General features: G+C 56.1%; 1 protein-coding gene across 6 annotated transcripts in view; it reads left to right on the top strand.

Moving 5' to 3' along the window:
* Positions 1-17,568, top strand: part of RBM10 (RNA binding motif protein 10) — a 29,098-nt gene extending 11,530 nt beyond the window's left edge. For 2 of the 6 annotated variants that reach the window (XM_004754958.3, XM_004754961.2), the window contains exons 3-24: positions 2,615-2,798; positions 4,245-4,475; positions 6,297-6,366; positions 8,186-8,259; positions 9,651-9,737; positions 11,852-11,912; positions 12,031-12,207; positions 12,586-12,746; positions 12,926-13,023; positions 13,109-13,196; positions 13,820-14,006; positions 14,120-14,262; positions 14,365-14,482; positions 14,576-14,667; positions 14,755-14,919; positions 15,823-15,972; positions 16,078-16,143; positions 16,235-16,423; positions 16,524-16,598; positions 16,820-16,926; positions 17,003-17,132; positions 17,227-17,568. In XM_004754958.3, coding sequence (XP_004755015.1) covers positions 2,615-2,798; positions 4,245-4,475; positions 6,297-6,366; positions 8,186-8,259; positions 9,651-9,737; positions 11,852-11,912; positions 12,031-12,207; positions 12,586-12,746; positions 12,926-13,023; positions 13,109-13,196; positions 13,820-14,006; positions 14,120-14,262; positions 14,365-14,482; positions 14,576-14,667; positions 14,755-14,919; positions 15,823-15,972; positions 16,078-16,143; positions 16,235-16,423; positions 16,524-16,598; positions 16,820-16,926; positions 17,003-17,132; positions 17,227-17,352 — 2,779 coding nt within the window. In that variant the 3' untranslated portion in view covers positions 17,353-17,568. The remainder of the gene's footprint in view (positions 1-2,614; positions 2,799-4,244; positions 4,476-6,296; positions 6,367-8,185; positions 8,260-9,650; positions 9,738-11,851; positions 11,913-12,030; positions 12,208-12,585; positions 12,747-12,925; positions 13,024-13,108; positions 13,197-13,819; positions 14,007-14,119; positions 14,263-14,364; positions 14,483-14,575; positions 14,668-14,754; positions 14,920-15,822; positions 15,973-16,077; positions 16,144-16,234; positions 16,424-16,523; positions 16,599-16,819; positions 16,927-17,002; positions 17,133-17,226) is intronic. The other 4 variants (XM_004754960.3, XM_004754959.3, XM_004754963.3 and 1 more) reach the window with 4 other exon arrangements.
* Positions 17,569-20,356: the final 2,788 nt, after the last annotated feature.

Raw genomic sequence — 20,356 nt, 5'->3', positions numbered from 1 at the left:
TTTGGGGTGACAAAGAAACGTTTCCGGAAACAGATGGTGATGGTTGCTCAACATCGTGAGTATTTTTTGTGGTAAATTTTGGGAGGTCTATATTTTACCACAATGAAGATGACTAAAAATACACAAAAAATAAATTTTAGACTTTTATTTTAAAATGGCCTGTCCAGGGTAGTTTTAATTTTCATCCTTCATTACAAAACAGCATCTTCTTAAATATAAACCGTTTGTATGTCTTTGGTGTGACTTCTCTTCCTCTTCCCATACTTTTTCCTATTTAGTTTGTCCTGATGGGGCTCATGATGGTTTTCTATTTTCCAGGCAGAAGTGTTTTATTTTTATATAGTTAACTTCAATAATCTCTCCTTCTCTAGCTCCTGGATTTGGGTCACAGTTTTTCCCTATTGCCAGATTATCAAGAAATCATCTTGTGTTTTCTTTGGCTTCTGTGGTTTCATTTCTTCTATTGAAACCTTTGGCCCTTTTTATTTTTATTATTATTTTTTACTATTGGACCACGCATTTTATTATTGTTTTATTAATTTTTTATAGAGTTATTTATTTACAGAGAGAGAGCACACACGCCAGTGGGGGGAGGGGCAGAGGGAGAGAATCTCAGGCAGCCTCCCTGCTGAGTGTGGAGCCTATGGTGGCTCTATCCCAGGACCCTGAGATCATGGCGAGCTAAAATCCAGACTTGGCCACTTAAGCTGCTGAGCCACCCAGGTGCCCCTATTGTTGTATTTAAAAAAATTTTTTTTTAAACATTTTTTTCCATCATGAGAAGTGTACTGTTCAAACCCACCCCTTATTCCTCCCACCCTCCCCACCCACCGCCCCTCTGGTGACCATCAGTTTGTTCTCTGTAGTTAAGAGTCTGTCTTGGTTTGCCTCCCTCTCCTTTTTTTTTTTTTTTCGTTCCCCTTTGCTCATTTGTTCTGTTTCTTAAATTCCACAAGGAGTGAAATCGTCTGGCATTTTGTCTTTCTCTGACTGATATATTTCACTTAGCATCACACTGTCTAGCTCCATCCATCTTTGACCCATTTTGAACGAATCCTGGTTTATATGTGTAAAGTATAGTCATAAGATCTTGGCACTTGTCTAGGTATTTAACCTTTTTGGTTCAGTTATACTTGGGATCTTCCCATTTCTAAACGATGCCTCTTCGAATTGAGGCAACATCCTTATTTCTGCATATTACTTTTGTCCCTAGCATCCTTCCTGATTTATTGGTTGTAATCATTTTTCATTTGATTCTCTTGGGCTTTGTAGGCATATCTTCATGTCCTTTACAGACAATGGTAATTTCATCTTCTCCTTGCCAGCTCTTAACCTCTTGTCTTCATTCCCTTGGTTCAGCTAGTGGCTTAGAACAACGTTCATAGTGGTGTTGATACTAGACATTCTGTCCTTCCTGACCAGGATTGGGACCCTGCTAGCCATAGTCTACTATGGTGTCTGTTTTTTCTTGTTTTAAGTAAACATGTGTTGGTTGCTTTTAGATTACTTTTTAAGTCATTATTTCATCAAACAAAAATTACTGAGCACATACCAAGTACCAGATACTAAGCTAAGTTTGGGGGAGTAGGGCAGTAGGCCCTGTGGTTGTGGTGCCCTCTTTCCCAGAACTCATAGGTTAGTGCTTTCTTAAATCACCAAAGAGATGGATGTGAGGGGCGCCTGGATGGCTCAGTCAGAGGAGCACGCAGTCCTTGATCTCAAGGTTATAATTTCAGGCCCTACATTGGGTATAGAGGTAACTTAAAAATAAAATCTTTAAAAAAAAAAAGAAACAGGGGTGCCTGGGTGGCTCAGTGGGTTAAAGCCTCTGCCTTTGGCTCAGGTTGTGATCCTGGAGTCCCGAGATTGAGCCCCGCATCGGGCTCTCTGCTCAGCAGGGAGCCTGCTTCCCCACCTCTCTCTGCCTGCCTCTTTGCCTACTTGTGGTCTCTGTCAAATAAATAAATAAAATCCTTTAAAATCCTTTAAAAAAAGAAAAACATACATGAAATCAACTGTGTGATCATTATTTTACAGTAATTGCAGTAGGAGAGATTTTAACAAAACAGCTGCCAGGGCTGGCAGGGTGACAGTGAAGGAGAAGGGCAGGGTAGCACAGGGCACAGTGAGGCGGAGCGAGGGAGGAGGGCGGTGGGGACCTCACCCCACGTCCCCCACATACCCCGCCGACCTGGCAGGACCGTGGTGAGCATTTTGGTGTTTTATCTTGAGAATAAGAGGTAGCCATTGGAGGGAGTGCAATGGTTGGGCTTGGTTAGCTTTGCCTTATAGAACACTCACTCACATTCGGGGCATAGAGAATGAGCTGGGACAGGTCTGGTGGAGGTGAGATGGGCCTTGACACCACCCATGAGGGCCCTGTGAAGGAAGACAGGCATGGACCGGGGAGGTGGCAGAGGGAAGGAGAAGTGGATTGGATTTTTGAGCGATGGGGACCGGCTCACCTCATGGAGTCAGGATTTAGGGACCCCCCCCCCCATCAGGAGCAGGATCTAGTGTCTAGAGGGCATAAGTGGGTGGGAACCCCCCCCCTTGCCACTTGCACCTTCCAGAAAGAACTGCCTCTGATCCTTCCCCGTTCTTCTTCCCTCAGAGGTGGCCGTGGGGACAGGACTGGCCGCTATGGAGCCACTGACCGTTCGCAAGATGATGGCGGGGAGAACCGCAGCCGAGACCATGACTACCGGGACATGGACTACCGCTCCTATCCCCGCGAGTACGGTAGCCAAGAGGGCAAGCATGACTACGACGACTCATCCGAGGAGCAGAGTGCAGAGGTGAGGGCCAAGGAGGACAGAGTCCTTCAGGGCCTCAGCTTGTAGCGCCATGTGCGGGTAGCTCTCGGTTCCCATGCCTTCAGACTGTGCTCGGTGGCTTTGCCTCACCCGGAGGGTCTGTCCCTGCTTCCCTCTGTGAGGGCTCGTCTCCCAAGCTGGGTCTCCCTGACTTCCACATGCTTGGCTCTATACTTCTGAGGGCCCTGGCCATCACCTTTCTCCCTCCTTCCCTGTTTTTTAATTGGGGTCTGCGGTTCACTGCAAGCCCTTCACCGCCTGCTCCCAGCCAGTTTGGGGCCCTTGAAGAGCCTCTTGCCTGGGACCCAGCATGTGGGGTTGAGAGGGCGGTGGGGGATCTGGATGCCACCCAGCAGAGTAGCCCTGGGAGGCCCGCCCCGTGAGTATTCGCAGGGGTGACGTGGCCCCTCCACAGAGGGGACGGACCCCCTAGGGCCTCTCCTTTGAGCTCAGGGTAGCCAGTTCCACACTGGGTAGCTCACCCGAGCCTGAGGAGGGGCAGCATGATGTTCACTGTCTGAGGAGAGGCAGACTTGCCTTAAGGGAACCCCAGTTTGAGAGGATAGTCAGGGCCCAGGTCCAAGTAAGCAGGCAGGTCTGCTGTCCAGCAGGGTGGGAAGGGGACTTTTGCAACCCAACCCCCTGGGAACAGAGTGTGGGCGTTCAGGCTTCCCCATTGGCCACTGTGATCTGTGCCTGGATGTCTCTGGGGCACCAGGGGGTGCTGGGTGGACCTGTTGGAAAGAGTGGGAGTGGAGCACTGAGTTATCTGGTCCCCCTGAGGGCAGAAGGGGTGTGGACCCTGGCCTGGCCTGCTCAGTCCTGGCAGGATGGCTTGGGCAGCCTCCAAGAACTCAGCCACCACGCCCTGTTAGGAGGGAGCCTAGTGGTGATAGAGGACTGGCCAGGCGGAGGAGGATTGGAGCCGGGGGGCAGTGCTGTGGCCCTCACACCTTTGCAGGTCCCTGCTGACGGGCTCTGGATGAGATATTAAGCTATTCCTAGAACCCTGGCCCTAGCTGGAAATCATAAGGCGTAGGGAAGAGTTTTGCACATACTAGCTGAGCTGGTAAGGGAGGAGGAGGGAGCAGCAGAGGGCAGGACTTCATGAGCTCACCCCAGACCTGAGGAGGTGTAGTCAGCATCCAGTCACCTGTCTATGCAAGATCCTCCCCCACAGTAATTCTGCCACCGGCCTCATCCCGCTCCCACCAGGGCAGCCCCCAGAAGGCATCCCGGGGACAGTCTCCCACTCCAAAAGGGTTGCAGTCCAGGCCTGACCCGTTTTGCCTGCCCTGAGCCTTTAGCCGGAGCCCGCCCACTCCTGGCTTTCAGAGCCTGCCTGCCTCAGAGAGCCAGCGGCCAGCCCCTAGGCCCACCCCAGACTGACTGCCCGTCTGGTGTCTCTCGTCTCATTCTGTCGGCCAGGATTCCTACGAGGCCTCCCCGGGCTCCGAGACTCAGCGTAGGCGGCGGCGGCGGCACAGGCACAGCCCCACCGGCCCGCCAGGCTTCCCCCGAGACGGCGACTATCGGGACCAGGACTATCGGACCGAGCAAGGGGAGGAGGAGGAGGAGGATGAGGAGGAGGAGGAGGAGGAGAAGGCCAGTAACATCGTCATGCTGAGGATGCTGCCACAGGCAGCCACTGAGGATGACGTACGTGCCCCCCTCGTGGCCCTGGGCAGGCAGCAGAGCAGGAGGCCAGGCTGGGTCTCCCCCAGGGCCCTCAGCTTCTCCCTCACCCCGACCTCAGCACCTTTTATCCCTTCTCTCCCCCAACACCGATCCATCCTCTGGGCAGGCCCCTGTGCTCTCCTGGTCTGAAAGGGAGGAGTGTCCGATAGGCTGGCTTGGCCAAGGGGCTGTGGTGGGAGGGAACAGAGCATTCCTCCAGAACATTATGCTGGTCATCCATCCATTCTGTTTATGTTGATTGAGGGCCAGATGCTTACCAGCCCCAGAGCCGGCTATGCCTGGGTGGCAGAGATGGTGCAGGGCCTGGCAGCCTGGGGTGGGGGTGGGGGTGGGAAATAGGGAGGGTCCCCATGGGATTTTCTGAGGTTTTATTCACATTCTCTCCCCATTCGCTCATCCCCGCCCTCTTTTGTCAGCAGTGTCAAATCTCAGTGGCCTGGCCACAAAGTCCTGCATTCTTTCTTTGACTTTGTTCACTGCTACTGACAGGCTTCCCACCCCATGCTCTGTGACATTTCCTTCCACATTCCTCCCTTTTCTTCTGTTTCCTTCTCACAGAGGCTTCCCCTGATGAGCCCTAGTAACACCCCAGAGGGCCACTAGAACAGCATCCTCCCTGGCCTCCCTGAGTCTCCTCTCTGTCCCCTCCCCAGAATTCTCTGCCCAGCTCTTCACTGAAACCTACCGGCTGCCCATTTTGTCGCAGAGAAAACCCCACCTATGTATTTGAGAATTTCTCAAGTCTGGCCATGTTCAGGGTCAGACGGTAGCTCTGTGCTGACATGTGTTAAGGATTGATCACAGGGTGGGCCGCAGGCCAGGTTGCATTTAATCCTCACAGCCACCCTGTGGGGAAGTACTCTGCGTGTTTCCATCCTACGGATGAGGAAGCCAGGCCCCCAGCAATGAAGCAGCTTGCCCCAGGTCCCACAGCCAGTGTGTGGCAGGCCAGTGAGTGGCAGAATGGAGCTGGGGTCTGGCCCCGGGCATCTGGATTCCAGAGCCCACATTCTTGCTGTTTCCTGAGCCCTCCCTGAGTATTGTCAGGCCTAACGAGCTCCTCTGTGTTTCAGTTCACCCTCGTGTGCACGTGTGTGTGTGTTTGTGTGTATGAGAGAGAGAGATCTTTTCTTTTTCACCTAATGAGGAAACTGAGGCCCAGAGGCAGTGAGATTGCCCGAGAATGCCCAGCACAAGCTCCCAGGCTTCTGCAAGAAACACCACTGGCCCAGAGACTCTGCCTCACCTGGTCCAAACCCCACACTGCCTCTGCAGCTTCCCCCTGGTTTCACCCAGGAAGCTTTCCAAATCCCATGACCACACCTCTTGGTCTCCACCCCAGGATACTGCCCCTCGCACAGCCTGGGGCACACAGCTGGCCTCTGGTCTGAGCAGAGAGATTTGCGTCACAGGTCTCCTGGGGCAAGCCCCAGCTCTCCTCACCAAGGCTGCACCAAGCCTGTCATCAGAACTCCCTCCTACCCCACTGCAGGCCCTTCTTGACCTGCTGGCTTGGCTCGCTCTCCTGCCTCTGAGGGTCACCATGCTGCCACGCTTCCCCCCACCCCCCCCGCACCACGGCCCTTTCATTTCACTCACTCTCTGCCTGTCTGGGGCCAAGTGCAGAGGCCCGGTGCTGGTGTGGGCCCAGGGCCATGGCCGCTCCCAAGAGAGCGAGAGGAGGCAGTGCATGCACATCACTGGCAGCCCCTCGGGGTCCTGGAGGCCTCTGGAGGCCCCACTGTGTGCTGAGCCTGCCCCCATCCGTATCTCCCCGTACAGATCCGGGGCCAGCTGCAGTCCCATGGAGTGCAAGCACGAGAGGTCCGGCTGATGCGGAACAAATCCTCAGGTGAGCTTTTGTTCCCAGTGCCTCCCCTTCTGGCCAGCCTCAGCCTCCAGTCTCCCTCCTGCTTCTGCCTTCTCCCTCACCCTCCCTGCCCTGCCTTCCTGCCACAGCTGGGAATGGGCAGCTTGGGGTGCCCTCTCTTCTTCTCTTCCCCTCAGCCCGTCCTCCTCGCAGCTCTGGGGCTGTCGGGGAGGGGGTGCAACACTGAGCTGAGTGCTCCCCGGGGGCAGGGCCAGGGCCAGGCTCCGGGGAACCTCCTCTCTGGGACTCTGAGTATCTGAGGTGGTAATCCCCTCCCCATATACTCCCTTCCCTCTCCGTTCTTCTTCTCCTCCTGCCCCTCGGTCTCCCCCACGTTTTTCCAGTAACAGCCTGTGACCAGAAAGTCGGTCTGACACGGTCCCACCCACGTGTCCCAAGAGGGGAGGCAGGGGATGGCTCTTACCCAAGGGTGCATCCCGAGGAGCAGCCAGGATTTCTGGCCTTGCTTGTTCCCTCCCTCCCTCTTGCAGGCTGCCTGGAGCTGGCCTGAGGTTAGCAGGGCGGTGGGGGGAGTTGTCTCTGCAGGACCTCTGGCCCAGGCTCCCCAAGGCAGGCACAGTGGGGCTTCACTGCCTGGGCTTCTCTCTCCATCTCTCAGTCTCTCTCCTCCCCACACCTCCATATTTCTCTCTCTCTCTTTCTCTCACTCTCTCCCCCTCCTCCTTTCCCTCTCCCTTTCCTTCTCTGCTCCCTTCCTCCTCTCTCTCTCTTCTTTCCTCCCTCCGTCCCCCCCCCCCCAGATCATACCATTTCATCCTCCTGTGCATCCTAACGGTTATTCTTACGGAGAGCAAGCATGCTCCCCCCCCCCGCCCTGTTATGCCTGAGCCCTCCCTGTGTGTGTCCCTCCAGAAGAGGAGCTGCTTTCCTGCAGCCCTTTCCCAGCCCTGGCCAGGCCTGGAGTCTCTCTTGGTAGCATGTAGGTCTTGCTCTGCTTCACCCCAGCCAAACCACAGGCTGACAGGGTTCTGGTCTCTCTCCATAAAGTGGTGTCCTAGGTGTGGCGTGGCCCCTTTTGGCACTTCTCCCAGGCACCCACTGATTCTTTAAGGTCTACCTGTCCAGCCCTGGCCCCCATTCTCCTACTGTATAGGACTTGCCCTGTGGGTTGCTATAAGCTTCCTAGCTTGGCCCCGAGGCGGCTCCCTGGGAAGGCCCATCTCCCCTGCACTGCGCTAAGGCTGAAGTGACCTTGTGTCCCTGCCTCCCCCTGCTTCCTGTTGGGCCTGGAGCCTTCCCGGCCTCACCAAGCAGCCTGGCCCAAGTTCTCTTTTGCTTCTTGGGTAAAACATGTCATGGAGCCCCTCCTGGGCACCAGCCTCGTGCTGGGCCCCACCCTTCAGTTACTGATTCTGGCCCATGTGGGGTCAGCAGCCTGCCCATCTGCCTCCTTCCTTCTCTGAGACACATCTCTGCTTGTACCCTTTCCCTCCTAGCTCCTTCTCTCCGTCTCTGTCCCCACAGGCAGGTCTGCCTGAGCCCCTCTCTCTGTCTTTCTTCCCAGCTGGCGTGTGTTTTTCTCCCCCGCACCCCACCTCTCCTGCTCAGTTATCCTCCTTCCCCCTCCCTCTTTCCTGCCCTTCCCCACCATCTACCTTGCCCTCCCACCCCCTGGTCTTTATCTCTCTGATTACTTCTCTTTCTCCCTTTCTTCTTTTCTCCTCTCCCCGCTTCCCTCTCTGCCCCCTGGTCCTCTCCCCTCGGGTCCCACCCCCGGGAACGCCGTGTGTCCAAAGCTGTTGACTAACCCACTGCGTCTGTATCTGAATGCTGTCTCCAGGTCAGAGCCGGGGCTTCGCCTTCGTCGAGTTTAGTCACTTGCAGGACGCTACACGATGGATGGAAGCCAATCAGGTTGCTTTGCCGCACTTGAACCCCCCCCCAAACAAATACTACTTTGTAATCGAGCGCTCCCCATCGCCTGATTCTTACGGACACAGTTCCCTGCCCTGTGGCCCTGTGTCCTATCCCCCCCGCCCCCCTCTCTCTCCCCCTTCCTGACCCTCACTATCTCCTCTTCCCATCTCTTGCTACCCACTGGGCTTCCCATCAAGAACCCACACTTACCACCGGCCCCTTCCCACCACCAGGCACTAGCTCTGCCCCCCCCCGCCCCCGCACCTCCCAGCTGAGCTTTTGGAGAAAGGGCTGCCGGGGGGAGGTTTTCTTCCGTGGAGGCTCTCACTCCTCGGGGACTGCCCTGCTCCAGGGTCAGGCAGAGCCGGGCTTTCATTCCACACTCAGGCATCACTGGAAGTCTAGTCACTGGGGAGCTTAGCTGTTGGCACACTAACTAGCCAGTCCCGTTTGGTCAGCTCTCTCCCTGCATGGGAGTTCGGCCTTTTGATTTCCGTGGAAGAGGCCGGCACCGCTCTGTTGATCTCAAGTACTGGTCAGATGCGCTAGAACTCACTTCAGATGCCCCAGCCCTCCCCCTGCACCTACCCCCCACAGGAGTGTCTGCTTGCCCACTCCACTGGGGCAGGCCTGCCTTCTCAGCAAGGAGTCGTGCTATAAGGAAGGGAAGGGAGCCAGCTTCCCTGCCTCCCACGGTCCCCACCCAGCAGCTTTGGGACCTCCAGAGACCCAAGGACCTGCTCTGCTCACCTGCCCAGAGCCTGGCTCACTGGTGTGGGGCATGGAAGGAAAGCCTCAGGGAAGAAAGGGTCAGATGTGGTGGAAGCGGGGCTCAGCAGGGCGGCTCTGGGGCCGTCTCTGCCCTAATGCCCTGGGCCCAGGACCCAGCCAGCCCCGGGAAGACAGCCTCACAGCAGGAACTGCCATCTTTTAAATCTGGCTCTTTCTTTTTCCCCTTCTCCAGCACTAGCGCGCGTGCGCTCTCTCTCTCTTTCTTTTCCCTCCTCTCCCTCCCCTCCCTGTCCCCGTCCTCCCAAGTGTAGCCTGTGTAGTGCTGGCCCTGGATGTGGCCTGGCAGTGTCAGGGCCTAGTGGGGGGTTCACCCCACTGTCCGGCAGGTGTCAGTCAGCCGAGCACTGTGTGCCTGGTGGCGTGTGTTCACGTGTGCGTGCGCGGGCCCGGAAAGGCAGCAAACAGCTGCGCCCAAGGGCTCTGGCGCTTTCCCTCCCTCCTTCCCTTCCTTCTTCCCTCGTCCGTTCTCCGACCTCCCTCCGTTCCCTGTCCCTCATCCATCCAGCTGAAGGGCTCGCTCACTCTCTTCTCCTGTGCTGAAACGGTGCGTGGGGCACTGCTGCCTGGGCCTCACTGCGCTCTGCTTTTTCCCGCAGCACTCCCTCAACATCCTGGGCCAGAAGGTGTCCATGCACTACAGCGACCCCAAGCCCAAGATCAATGAGGACTGGCTGTGTAATAAGGTACAGGGGCGGTGGGCAGCGGTAGCCATGGATAGAGACGGCGGCGGCGGCGGCGGCCTCTGTTCCCCTGGGGCCTCTGAGGTGGCATAGGTGTTGAGGACCGGCTCAGCTCAAGTAGCCACCGTCCCTGCCCACCTGCCCACCTGCCCACGTGCACTGAGCTTTCACTCAGCGCCAGGCTCTGCCCTCAGGAGGTGCAGTCCTGCCTGACGTCCCAGTAGGCTTTCCACAAGTACTTACGTAAGCGACTGGCTAGTGACCCTGGAGGCGTGCTGTGCTTGGACTTCTGAGCCGGGCTGGCTGGAGTTAGAGCCTCCCGCATCCTCCCTGGTCTCCACCTCACTTTCCTCAGCTCCACAGTATAAATAGCAATGACCCTTCCCCCCCAAGGTGGTTGGGAGGATTCCAGTGTGGCACTGAGAGGGTAACTGTTGGAACAACGTCTGGCCCACGGTTAACTCCCTTTAATGTCCACCTCTCCTCCCAGCGGAAAGCACTGGCTGCTCTGGAGACCTGCGTCAGGTGGCCCCATTGAGGCTGAGGCTGCAAGCTGTAGGGTCTTGCAGTCGTATTCCCTATGAGGAAGCTGGGGCTCAAAGGGGTGCCCCCATGGGTCAGCATTGAGCCATGACTTGTTCCCAATCACAGGGGCCATGGCTGGTACCCAGTGTTCAGGTCTCCCCTGGGGCTATTCCCCCCAACATCCTGGAGGCGGCCTTGCAACTCCACAGCCATGCCTCCCGCAGCCAGCTGGTGGTCCTGAGACCTAAGAGGAGGACTGAGGGCAGGCCGAGCCCCCAACCCTGCCCCCAGGAACAGTTGTGCCTACTAAGGGGAGTGGCATCTGTTTGTTTTAAAAGAGAAAGTGTTCTCAGAAGGCGGGTGTCCAGTGTCTCTGCAGGGGCAGGGACGAAGTGACAGTGGCTCTCTGTCCCTCCTGTGTTCTTGGATACTCCTCAAAACCAGGGAATTCTCTCCTTTCTCCTCCTTTAATTCCCCCGCATCCTGTTGGTCACCAGGTCCTGTTGCTTCCATCACAAAAATGCTCTCCCTTGCGATTCCCACTGCCCAGACAGCCATCCCCCTCTCCCTCAGTCGCCGTGGACCTCTCTTCTGCTGTGCTGGCCCCTTGCCTCTTTGTCTCGCCCTCTCACCTATAACATTCCTTGAAACCATCTCTAACCACCTCCCGCCTTCTCTGCTTACTTAGAACCCACCCCTGCAGCGCTGAGCTTGAGCGTGACCACCCTCCATAATCTAGTGTCACCTGCCCTCTCCAGCTTCCACTTTGCAAACTCTTTCCTCACCCCCCTACACCAGCTGCAGAAAATCTCTTGTTCCCTTCACTAGCAGTAGCTTCCCAGCAAAACTTCTGGGCCTCCCAGATCAAATATCCCACCAGCCGTCCTGCGCTGAGTGAGCCATGCCCCTCTTGGATCGTCCCCCTCCCCGAGTCCCCACAGACAAACCTGCCCCTCCCCGTGCTACATCTGCTCCCTGCTGTTAGGCTGTGAGGGTGGCCAAGACCACATCTGGGGATGCAGAGCAGAGCCTGGCCCAGGAGCAGTGCTCAGTGCCCGACCATGGAACAGAGATAGAAGTGTAGAACCTCCAGAGATAGAAAAGCGGGGGGTTCCTGGAGGCTGCCGTGGCCAAGGCTGGTTCTCAAGAGCACCAACCCAGTCCTCAAGACAAAGGAGGTGTGGGAGTCTGGCCAGAGAGGGGCTACCGGCTTTTAGAGGTGAAAACATTGAAGGTTCCTTAAGAGGGAAGCAGGTTTTAGGAAGAGGACTTGTCCTACTAAAGGGACAAGAAGGGGGCCAGTCCTAGCAGTTGGTACCTCAGAGGAGGTGGCCTTTGTAGCAGGGGTTGGGGAGGGGTTGTTGATTCCTGAGTTGAGGAGGAGGCACTAAGGACAAACTTAAGACCATGTGAAGGGAAGAGTCACAGACTGGGAATGACAGCCAGAGCTCTCTGCCATCCCTGACCCTGGGACCTTCCTTCCTGGGGCATGGCAGGGTTCCCTTGGTGGGGGGGGGGGGTCTTGGGATCCAGGTTTAGAGGGCGCAGTGGAAAGCCCCACCCCCTCTGACAGCCTGGCCTGTGCCTCGCAGTGTGGTGTTCAGAACTTCAAACGCCGTGAGAAGTGCTTCAAATGTGGTGTGCCTAAGTCAGGTGAGGTCCTCCTACCTCCCCATCTCCCTGGGACATTGGTGGAAGGGGGGAGGAGGGTGGCCAGCCAGGGAGCCGCCTCCCCCTTTGACACTGGCCTGTCATCTGCTGCCCCTGACAGAGGCAGAGCAGAAGCTGCCCCTGGGCGCAAGGCTGGATCAGCAGACGCTGCCACTGGGTGGACGGGAGCTAAGCCAGGGCCTGCTCCCCCTGCCACAGCCCTACCAAGCCCAGGGAGTGCTGGCCTCCCAAGCCTTGGCACAGGGCTCGGAGCCAAGCTCGGAGAACGCCAATGACAGTGAGTCAGTTGTTCCTTCCTTTCTCCCTGGCCTAGGGTGTCTAGGCTGGGCTCTCCTGAGGTCAGAGAGCTGGCGGTGACTAGGACTTAGTCCTCCCAGCGTCTCTGCCTAGTGGGGGGACAGACATGATGTAGCGAGAGCAGGGGAGGAGCATTGCCCAGCTTGACTTTGGGGGTGTGTTGGGAAAGTTCTCAGCAGGTGAGCAACTGAGCTGGGACTTGGACTGACAAGCAAAGTTTATCCAGGAGGAACAGGTGAGAGGAAGCAGCAGGTGCACAAGACACGGAGGCCAAAGGACAGGGGTAGTAGAGAGCCACCAGAGGGTAGGGCTGGAGAAGAGCATCGGGTGCCCCCTAACACTGGGCCCCTTCCTGCAGCCATCATTTTGCGCAACCTGAACCCACACAGCACCATGGACTCCATCCTGGGGGCCCTGGCACCCTACGCGGTGCTCTCCTCCTCCAACGTTCGTGTCATCAAGGACAAGCAGACCCAACTGAACCGTGGCTTCGCCTTCATCCAGCTCTCCACCATCGTGGTGAGGGCGGCACAGGGGGGGGCCGGGCAGCCAGGGTCCCGGCCCCCGGGGCGGGGAGGAGGGTCCCTGAGCCCATCGCCCCCACCGCGGCTCCAAGCCTGGCAACAGGGCAATGGAGCCGGGGGCCTCCCCGGGCCTGACCCTTCTGCCCCCACTTCCCCTCCTCCCCCATCCCCCAGGAGGCAGCCCAGCTGCTGCAGATCCTGCAGGCCCTGCACCCGCCACTCACCATCGACGGCAAGACCATCAACGTTGAGTTTGCCAAGGGTTCTAAGAGGTCAGGACCCCACCTGTGTCCCTTCCCAGCTGGCCCCCCAGCCTGGGGCTTTCATCTGACTCCTAGTCTCTGACATCCTCCCCAGGGACATGGCCTCCAACGAAGGCAGTCGCATCAATGCTGCCTCTGTGGCCAGCACTGCTATTGCCGCGGCCCAGTGGGCCATCTCACAGGTACTCAAAGACTCCCCTCTGCCCCAGCATCCCCACACCGGGGCCGCAGTCTCGACCCTCCCGCGCCCTCTCTGCAACCAGGAGGGCTGGCTTGCTGTCTGGCTTTCTGTGGACCCCAAACCCTCACAGTGGCTGCCGTGGGCTTTGGGGGCCTCGCCGCAGCTCCCTTCCCAGTCACCTCCTCCCAGGCTTTCAACTTCAACACCATCGTGGCTGCTTTTCGCTTCTGTTTGGTGGTTATTTTATCGTCCTGAATTGTCACAACTTCTTTAATAAAACGGAATTTATAAGTGGCTGAAAGAAAATTGGGAGATGGAAATAAAGAAGGGGAGGACGGTGTCTTCCTTGACCTGACACCCAGCGCTTGAACTACGCCACACACGTACCAGTGTCAGCCCTGGGAGCATATGGGCACAACTCTACTTCAGCCGATCCTTGTTTTTGCTGCTGCCCTGCCCTGCCCTGCTGCTGCTGGGCGGCCCTCACACTTCACTTGTCTGAGGCCTGCATGCTTTCTGTCAGCAGACAGACACTAGCCTCACCTGTGGGCAGATGCTTCTTAGCAGGTTCCCCTCCCCCTGCGCCCCTTCCTCTGCTAATAAGCCCCTCCCACTGCCCCTCAGGCCTCCCAGGGTGGGGAGGGTGCCTGGGCCACCCCCGAGGAGCCAGCGGTCGACTACAGCTACTACCAACAGGATGAGGGCTATGGCGGCAGCCAGGGCACAGAGTCTTCCCTCTATGCCCATGGCTACCTCAAGGGCACCAAGGGCCCCAGCATCACTGGAACCAAGGGGGACCCATCTGGAGCAGGTGAGCCCCAGCACCTCTCCCTGAGCCCATGGTGGTGGGGGGGGTAGCAGGCATGGGTTCCTGGGCCCCATCATTCACAGGCCTTCTCCTTCCCTCCCTGTCCCTCATTACAGGTGCAGAGGCCTCTCTGGATCCTGGGGCCGACCCTGTGTCACTGCAGGCTTTCTCCCGTGCCCAGCCTGGTGCTGCCCCTGGCATCTACCAGCAGTCAGCAGCCGAAGCAAGCGGCAGCCAAGGCGCCGCTGCCAACAGCCAGGTGAGGGAGCTCTGGGGCGTCCTGGGGGCGGGGCGTGCGGGGGTGGGTAGGGGGGGCATCGGCAGACACTGAGCCCTGTTCCCCGTCTGGCCCTATGACCAGCCATACACCATCATGTCACCCGCTGTGCTCAAATCCGAGCTCCAGAGCCCCACCCATCCCAGCTCTGCCCTGCCACCGGCCACCAGCCCCACTGCCCAGGAGTCCTACAGCCAGTACCGTGAGTAGCCATGGCCTGCGGGTGCTGAGGGAGGAGAGGGAGTTCTTTAACAAAGCACAGAGGAAGAGTGTGACCTCCCCCCATCCCCCACAGCTGTTCCTGACGTCTCCACCTACCAGTACGATGAGACATCTGGCTACTACTATGACCCCCAGACTGGCCTCTACTATGACCCCAACTCCCAGGTAATAGGGGGCCCAGGGAACGGGTGGGGCCTACAGTTCCCCTTCTGGAGGTCTCCCCTCACGCCCCACTCCTTTGCCCCCTCCCAGTATTACTACAACGCTCAGAGCCAGCAGTACCTGTACTGGGACGGGGAAAGGCGGACCTACGTCCCTGCCTTGGAACAGTCGGCCGACGGGCATAAGGAGACCGGGGCCCCCTCGAAGGAGGGTAAAGAGAAGAAGGAGAAGCACAAGACCAAGACAGCCCAACAGGTGAGCAGTGGGGCTCACTGGCTGGTTCTTTGGCGCCTTCCAATGAGTGCATTTCTTTCTTCTTGAAGTCTCCGCTGTGGGGGTTGGGCGGGTGGGGGAGGCAGATGTGTGTATGGCAAGTGACTGTGCTCAGGAGACCAGGCTTCCAGCCCAGCTCCACTCTTTGATGCGTGACGTTGAGCCAGGGCAGTCTCCTCAGTACGTGGTCGGGCAGCCTACCTCCCTGAGTGGCCAGTGCCACCTGTCCCAAGTGAACCCAGCCAGCTTTCCTGTCCCCCAGTGGGAATCCTCCCATTGTTTGAGTGCCTGAAGCTGGGCTAGCCCTGCCTGTGGAAACGAATGGGCACGCAGAGCTCCTGTGGGCCAGCCCTGCTCATGGGGATGTATCCAGGTCTATCTACCCCAGAGAACTTCTTATGGGCCCATCAGGGTGTGGAAAATGGCCCTTGCAGTGTCTGGTAGGAGCAGGCAGTTGGCACTTCACTGTCTCTCTGCGGAGGAAGAGTATCACAGTCTGGGTGCAGCACTTGGAAGCAAGAACTAAGTGTTTCCTTGACAACCTGGTAAATTCTAAAAGTGGTGGTGTGCCTGGGAGGGTGGACAGAATATGGAATGTGGCATAGTATTGCGTGTAGAAGTCAGACGGAGCCACTGTCTGCACCATAAAACAATAAGACAAAAGCATACAGAGAGCAGAGTCCCGTGGGTGCCTGTGAGGACAAAGCACAGCCCAAGAGGGCTTGGCGAGGGGCACTGATGGCAGAATGACAAGAAATGGGGACTTTCATCGCCACATCTTTACCCACTGCTTGAGGCTGCAGGGCAGCAAGGGGCAGTGGATGGAATTGGCGGTCCCAGCCACTGGAGGGTCCCTGAGAGCCTCACCCACACCCTTACCCCTAGATTGCCAAGGACATGGAACGCTGGGCCCGCAGCCTCAACAAGCAAAAAGAAAACTTCAAAAACAGCTTCCAGCCCATCAGCTCCCTGCGAGACGACGAGAGGCGGGAGTCAGCCACCGCAGATGCCGGCTACGCCATCCTTGAGAAGAAGGTGTGTTGGGGTCACCTCTCCATACCCACTCCCTCATCTTGTCATCTCAGCATCCCCTTGAGGAGTCCCTGAATTTGTGTGTCCATCCCCCCCCCCCGTCCCCAGGGAGCACTAGCCGAGAGACAACACACCAGCATGGACCTCCCAAAACTGGCCAGCGATGACCGCCCAGTGAGTGGCCGGAGCAGGAGGAGCAGCGGAGGGGTGGGGCGCTCCAATCTAGCCAGGCTTGACCTCGCTTTCCTACCCTCACATTCTCTAGAGCCCACCTCGGGGCCTGGTGGCAGCCTATAGTGGGGAGAGCGACAGTGAGGAGGAGCAGGAGCGCGGGGGTCCCGAACGAGAGGAGAAGCTCACTGACTGGCAGAAGCTGGCCTGTCTGCTCTGCCGGCGCCAGTTCCCCAGCAAGGAGGCACTCATCCGCCACCAGCAACTCTCCGGGCTCCACAAGGTGACTCTCCGAGGGAGGACTGGCGGGGCCCCTTGGCTCAGCCCAGCCCAGCGTGGCCTGGCCGGCCGCTTCACCCCTCGTCTTGTCTGTCCCCTTGTAGCAAAACCTTGAGATTCACCGGCGAGCCCACCTGTCAGAAAACGAGCTTGAAGCACTGGAGAAGAACGACATGGAGGTGAGGTGTGACCCATTCCTGGACTCCATCCCCTCTGTCCCCGGCCCAGTGCCTGTCCCCTCAGGCAGCCGGTGCTCAAGTCCCTCGGCTGGGTATAGCTTGGCTGCTCGCACCCACAGTATCCGGCTCACAGGACCTCACACCTGTTAGCCAGATCCAGCTCCCCCAGTGCCACCCACACACACACACACACACACACACACACACACACGTGTTTTCAGCAAATGAAGTACCGGGACCGTGCGGCTGAACGCAGAGAGAAGTACGGCATCCCTGAGCCCCCAGAGCCCAAGAGGAGGAAGTACGGTGGCATGTCTGCAGCTTCTGTGTAAGTGCGCGGGGCCAAGGAGAGGGGCCCGAGGCCAGCTGGCTGGTCACTCACCCCACCCCACCGGCCCCTGCAGGGACTTCGAGCAGCCCACGCGGGATGGGCTGGGCAGTGACAACATTGGCAGTCGCATGCTCCAGGCCATGGGCTGGAAAGAGGGTAGTGGCCTGGGCCGCAAGAAGCAGGGCATTGTGACGCCCATCGAGGTGAGTCTCCTGCAGTCCCATCCCCGGCCTCCAGCATTCTGTCTGCCACACCCCCATCCCGCAGCCGACCTGATAGCCTGCCTCTCTCACATAGGCCCAGACACGGGTGCGGGGTTCCGGCTTGGGTGCCCGAGGCAGCTCCTATGGGGTCACTTCAACCGAGTCCTACAAGGAGACACTGCACAAGACAATGGTGACCCGCTTCAACGAGGCCCAGTGAGCAGCTGCAAGAGCTGCTTCTACATATGTCGGGTCCAGCCCCGGGGGACAGGGAGGGTGAAGTGGTGGGTGGTCTGAGTGGGGCCCTGTACCTGTCTACCAGCCCACTCCCCAACCAGAGAGGCCCTGACCAAGTCAGACTTTGAGTTGGTGACTTTTGTTGGACAACTGGGCTGGGATCATGCTCTTCTTTTTGTAATAAAAGCCGAAAAGTCCATACCTTGCATGTCTCTTTCTCACACACCAGCACAATCTATTCCCACACACAGGGACATAAACACAGGTGAACAAGGGGCCTCATCAGGCCAAGGAGGGTGGCAGCATTCACGGCATCTGGTGTATGGGGGCTCCCAGCTTGGGATGAAGGTGGGGGGTACAACAGGAAGTTCTGGCCTGTGCCCCAACCCACAATATCCGGGTCACAGCCCCCTCACCATTGTCAAGTCCAGTAGGTCTCTGTACACCAGGAAGTCCCACATCAGCAGGGCACCATCGGGCTTGAAGTCCCCCCTTGGGTGAGAGTTAGCACTGGGAACCTCCTACCCCCTGGCCTTGGCACCCAGCAGCTGCAACTGCTGTCCAATCGCAGGGCTAAACCTGAATCACACTTGGCCCTCCCTGGAGCTGGGGACTGCCCCTGGGCATCTCCAGGTGGACAACAGTGGGCACTCTAGCACCAGTCACCCCTGTGCCCTCAATGGGCAGATGACCCCAGAGGGATGGAGCTAGAGAAGCTCAGCCTGCCAGCTCCAGGTTGGAGATGCCTCATCAGGACTGGTTGGGCCCACTTAGTCCCGTCCTCTCTGCGACTGCCAGCACAGGACCCACCCCTCTCGTCGCTGTGGACCAGTCTGCACCCTGTGAGTCCCAAGTATGTGTGTGCTCTCAGCACAGGTCTGGGTGCAGTGGAACATGAAGCTGAGGCTGCCCTCTCCCAGCCTGGCCTTGAAGGTCTGGGCGGGAAATGGGGCCAAGAACCACCCCGCCCCCAAACATGATTGTGAGGTGAGAAGGGGAAAGGGGAGGTGCTAAGGGAAAAGGGATCGGTGCAGAGCCCCTCCCCCACTAGCTGGCCTGCTTTGTGACATCTCCCTGCACCAGCTAAAGGAGGCAAGTTAGAAAGAAGGGGCCCCCTAGAGGTGATATGGTGGTGATTTGGGGTGGGTGTTGCCCAGGGACAGAGGAAGGGGGCTGTAGGAGAGGGGAGGGAGACAGGAAATAGGAATAGAACAACGTGAATAAATCTCATAAACGAGTGAAAAAAGACACAGAAGAGCACACACTATATAATTATGTTTATGTAAAGTTCTTAATCAAAACGTGCTGTTGGGGTACCTGGCTGGCTCAGTCAGTAGAGCATCTGACTCTTGTATATACAAGTTTGGGCCCGAGCTGGCTGTAGAGATTACTTAAAGTCTTAAAAAAAATTGGTGAGGGGGCACCTGGGTGGCTCAGTGGGTTAAAGCCTCTGTCTTTGGCTCAGGTCATGATCTCAGGGTCCTGGGATCGAGCCCCGCATCTGGTTCTCTGCTCAGCGGGGAGCCTGCTTCCCTTCCTCTCTCTCTGCCTGTCTCTCTGCCTACTTGTGATCTTTGTATGAAATAAATAAATAAAATCTTTTTAAAAATTGGTGATAGAGCAGAGTGGAGGTGGTGAGGGTGTCTTTCAGTAGAGGGGGTTGCAAGGTAGCATTTTTGGGATAACGAAAAGATTCTAGATCTTGACTGGGGTACTGGCTACATGGGTGTATAGTAGGTAAAAATTCAAGCTCTACAATTAAAATCTGAACATTTCATCATATGTAAGTTAGACACAACGTTGGAAAAAGACTACCAGAGCAAACCTCAATAAGAAGCAAGGAAGTAAGACAAAACAGAAATAGATGAAATAGGGGAAACAAACAACAGATTAGTAAAATCAAAGGCAGAATCTTTAAAACAAAAATTAAGAGCAAAGTTAGACCTGGCAAGACTGATCAATTAAAGAAACTCGAAAATGCAAACACCCCAAATACAAAATTAAAAAGGGGAACTTACTACAGATGTAACAGAACTTTTAAAAATAACGAACATATGTCTGAAAATCTAGCTGAAATGAATACATTCCTAGAATAACATAAAATGCCAAAACCATGCCATGAAGAAACAGATTAGTCGAATAGAGCAAAAAGTAATAAATTGAAACAGTAGTCAAAAGCTTTCCTCTCCCCACCAAAAAAAGGGCAGGGCCTAAATGGTTTTTGTTAAGTGTGGTTTACCCAACTCCCAAGGAATAGTTAATTGCTCTCTTATAGAAGTTGTTCCAGGTACTGGAAGAAGACTAAAAGAGGTCTGTTTTATGAAGCTAGTGTAATCTCTATCCTTGAATCAGGTGAGATAATACAAGAAAATTTCAAACCCATTTCACTTATATCTGTAGTTGTAAAAATCCTTAACAAAATCTTAGCTAAATGAATCGAGTAATATATTTAACAAACATGTTTGAATCAAACAGGGTTTATCCCAGGAACGTAAAGTTGGGTCAACATCAGAAAAGGCTACAAATGTAGTTCACTACCTTAATAGACCCAAAGTAAGCGAAACATAATCTGAAACACAGAAAAAGCAGTTGATAAGCTCTAGACACCATGAATCCATACCTATCTATAAATAAATGGGTGAAAGAGTAAATAATTGGAGAAGAAGGGAAATATGTTCTTTACAGTAGAATGTTAACAAATAATACTAACAATGGTCAACAGTGATGGAGTTAGAAAATTTATGAATGCTAAAACTAGTTGTTACACTAGCAGTCAGTCAGACTTTGTTGAGGAACAGGATATTCACATAGATTCAAAGTATCTCCCTATGAAATCCACGTTAGTTAATTCCAAAGGGAGGGAAAGTATCTTTACAAAAACCTGCAGATATCAGCTTAATGAAGGGAACACAGCGAACATGATCAATATTAAAATCATGAGCCATCGGATAGAATGAAATGAGGAGTCAGCGACACTTCTGTGATAG

Source organism: Mustela putorius, unplaced genomic scaffold (genome assembly GCF_011764305.1).
Source record: "Mustela putorius furo isolate JIRA1106 unplaced genomic scaffold, ASM1176430v1.1 tig00003903_pilon_pilon_pilon, whole genome shotgun sequence".
Lineage (NCBI taxonomy): Eukaryota > Metazoa > Chordata > Mammalia > Carnivora > Mustelidae > Mustela > Mustela putorius.
The sequence above is the reverse complement of the archived record's forward strand: the minus strand, read 5'-3'. Positions and strand labels throughout refer to the sequence as shown.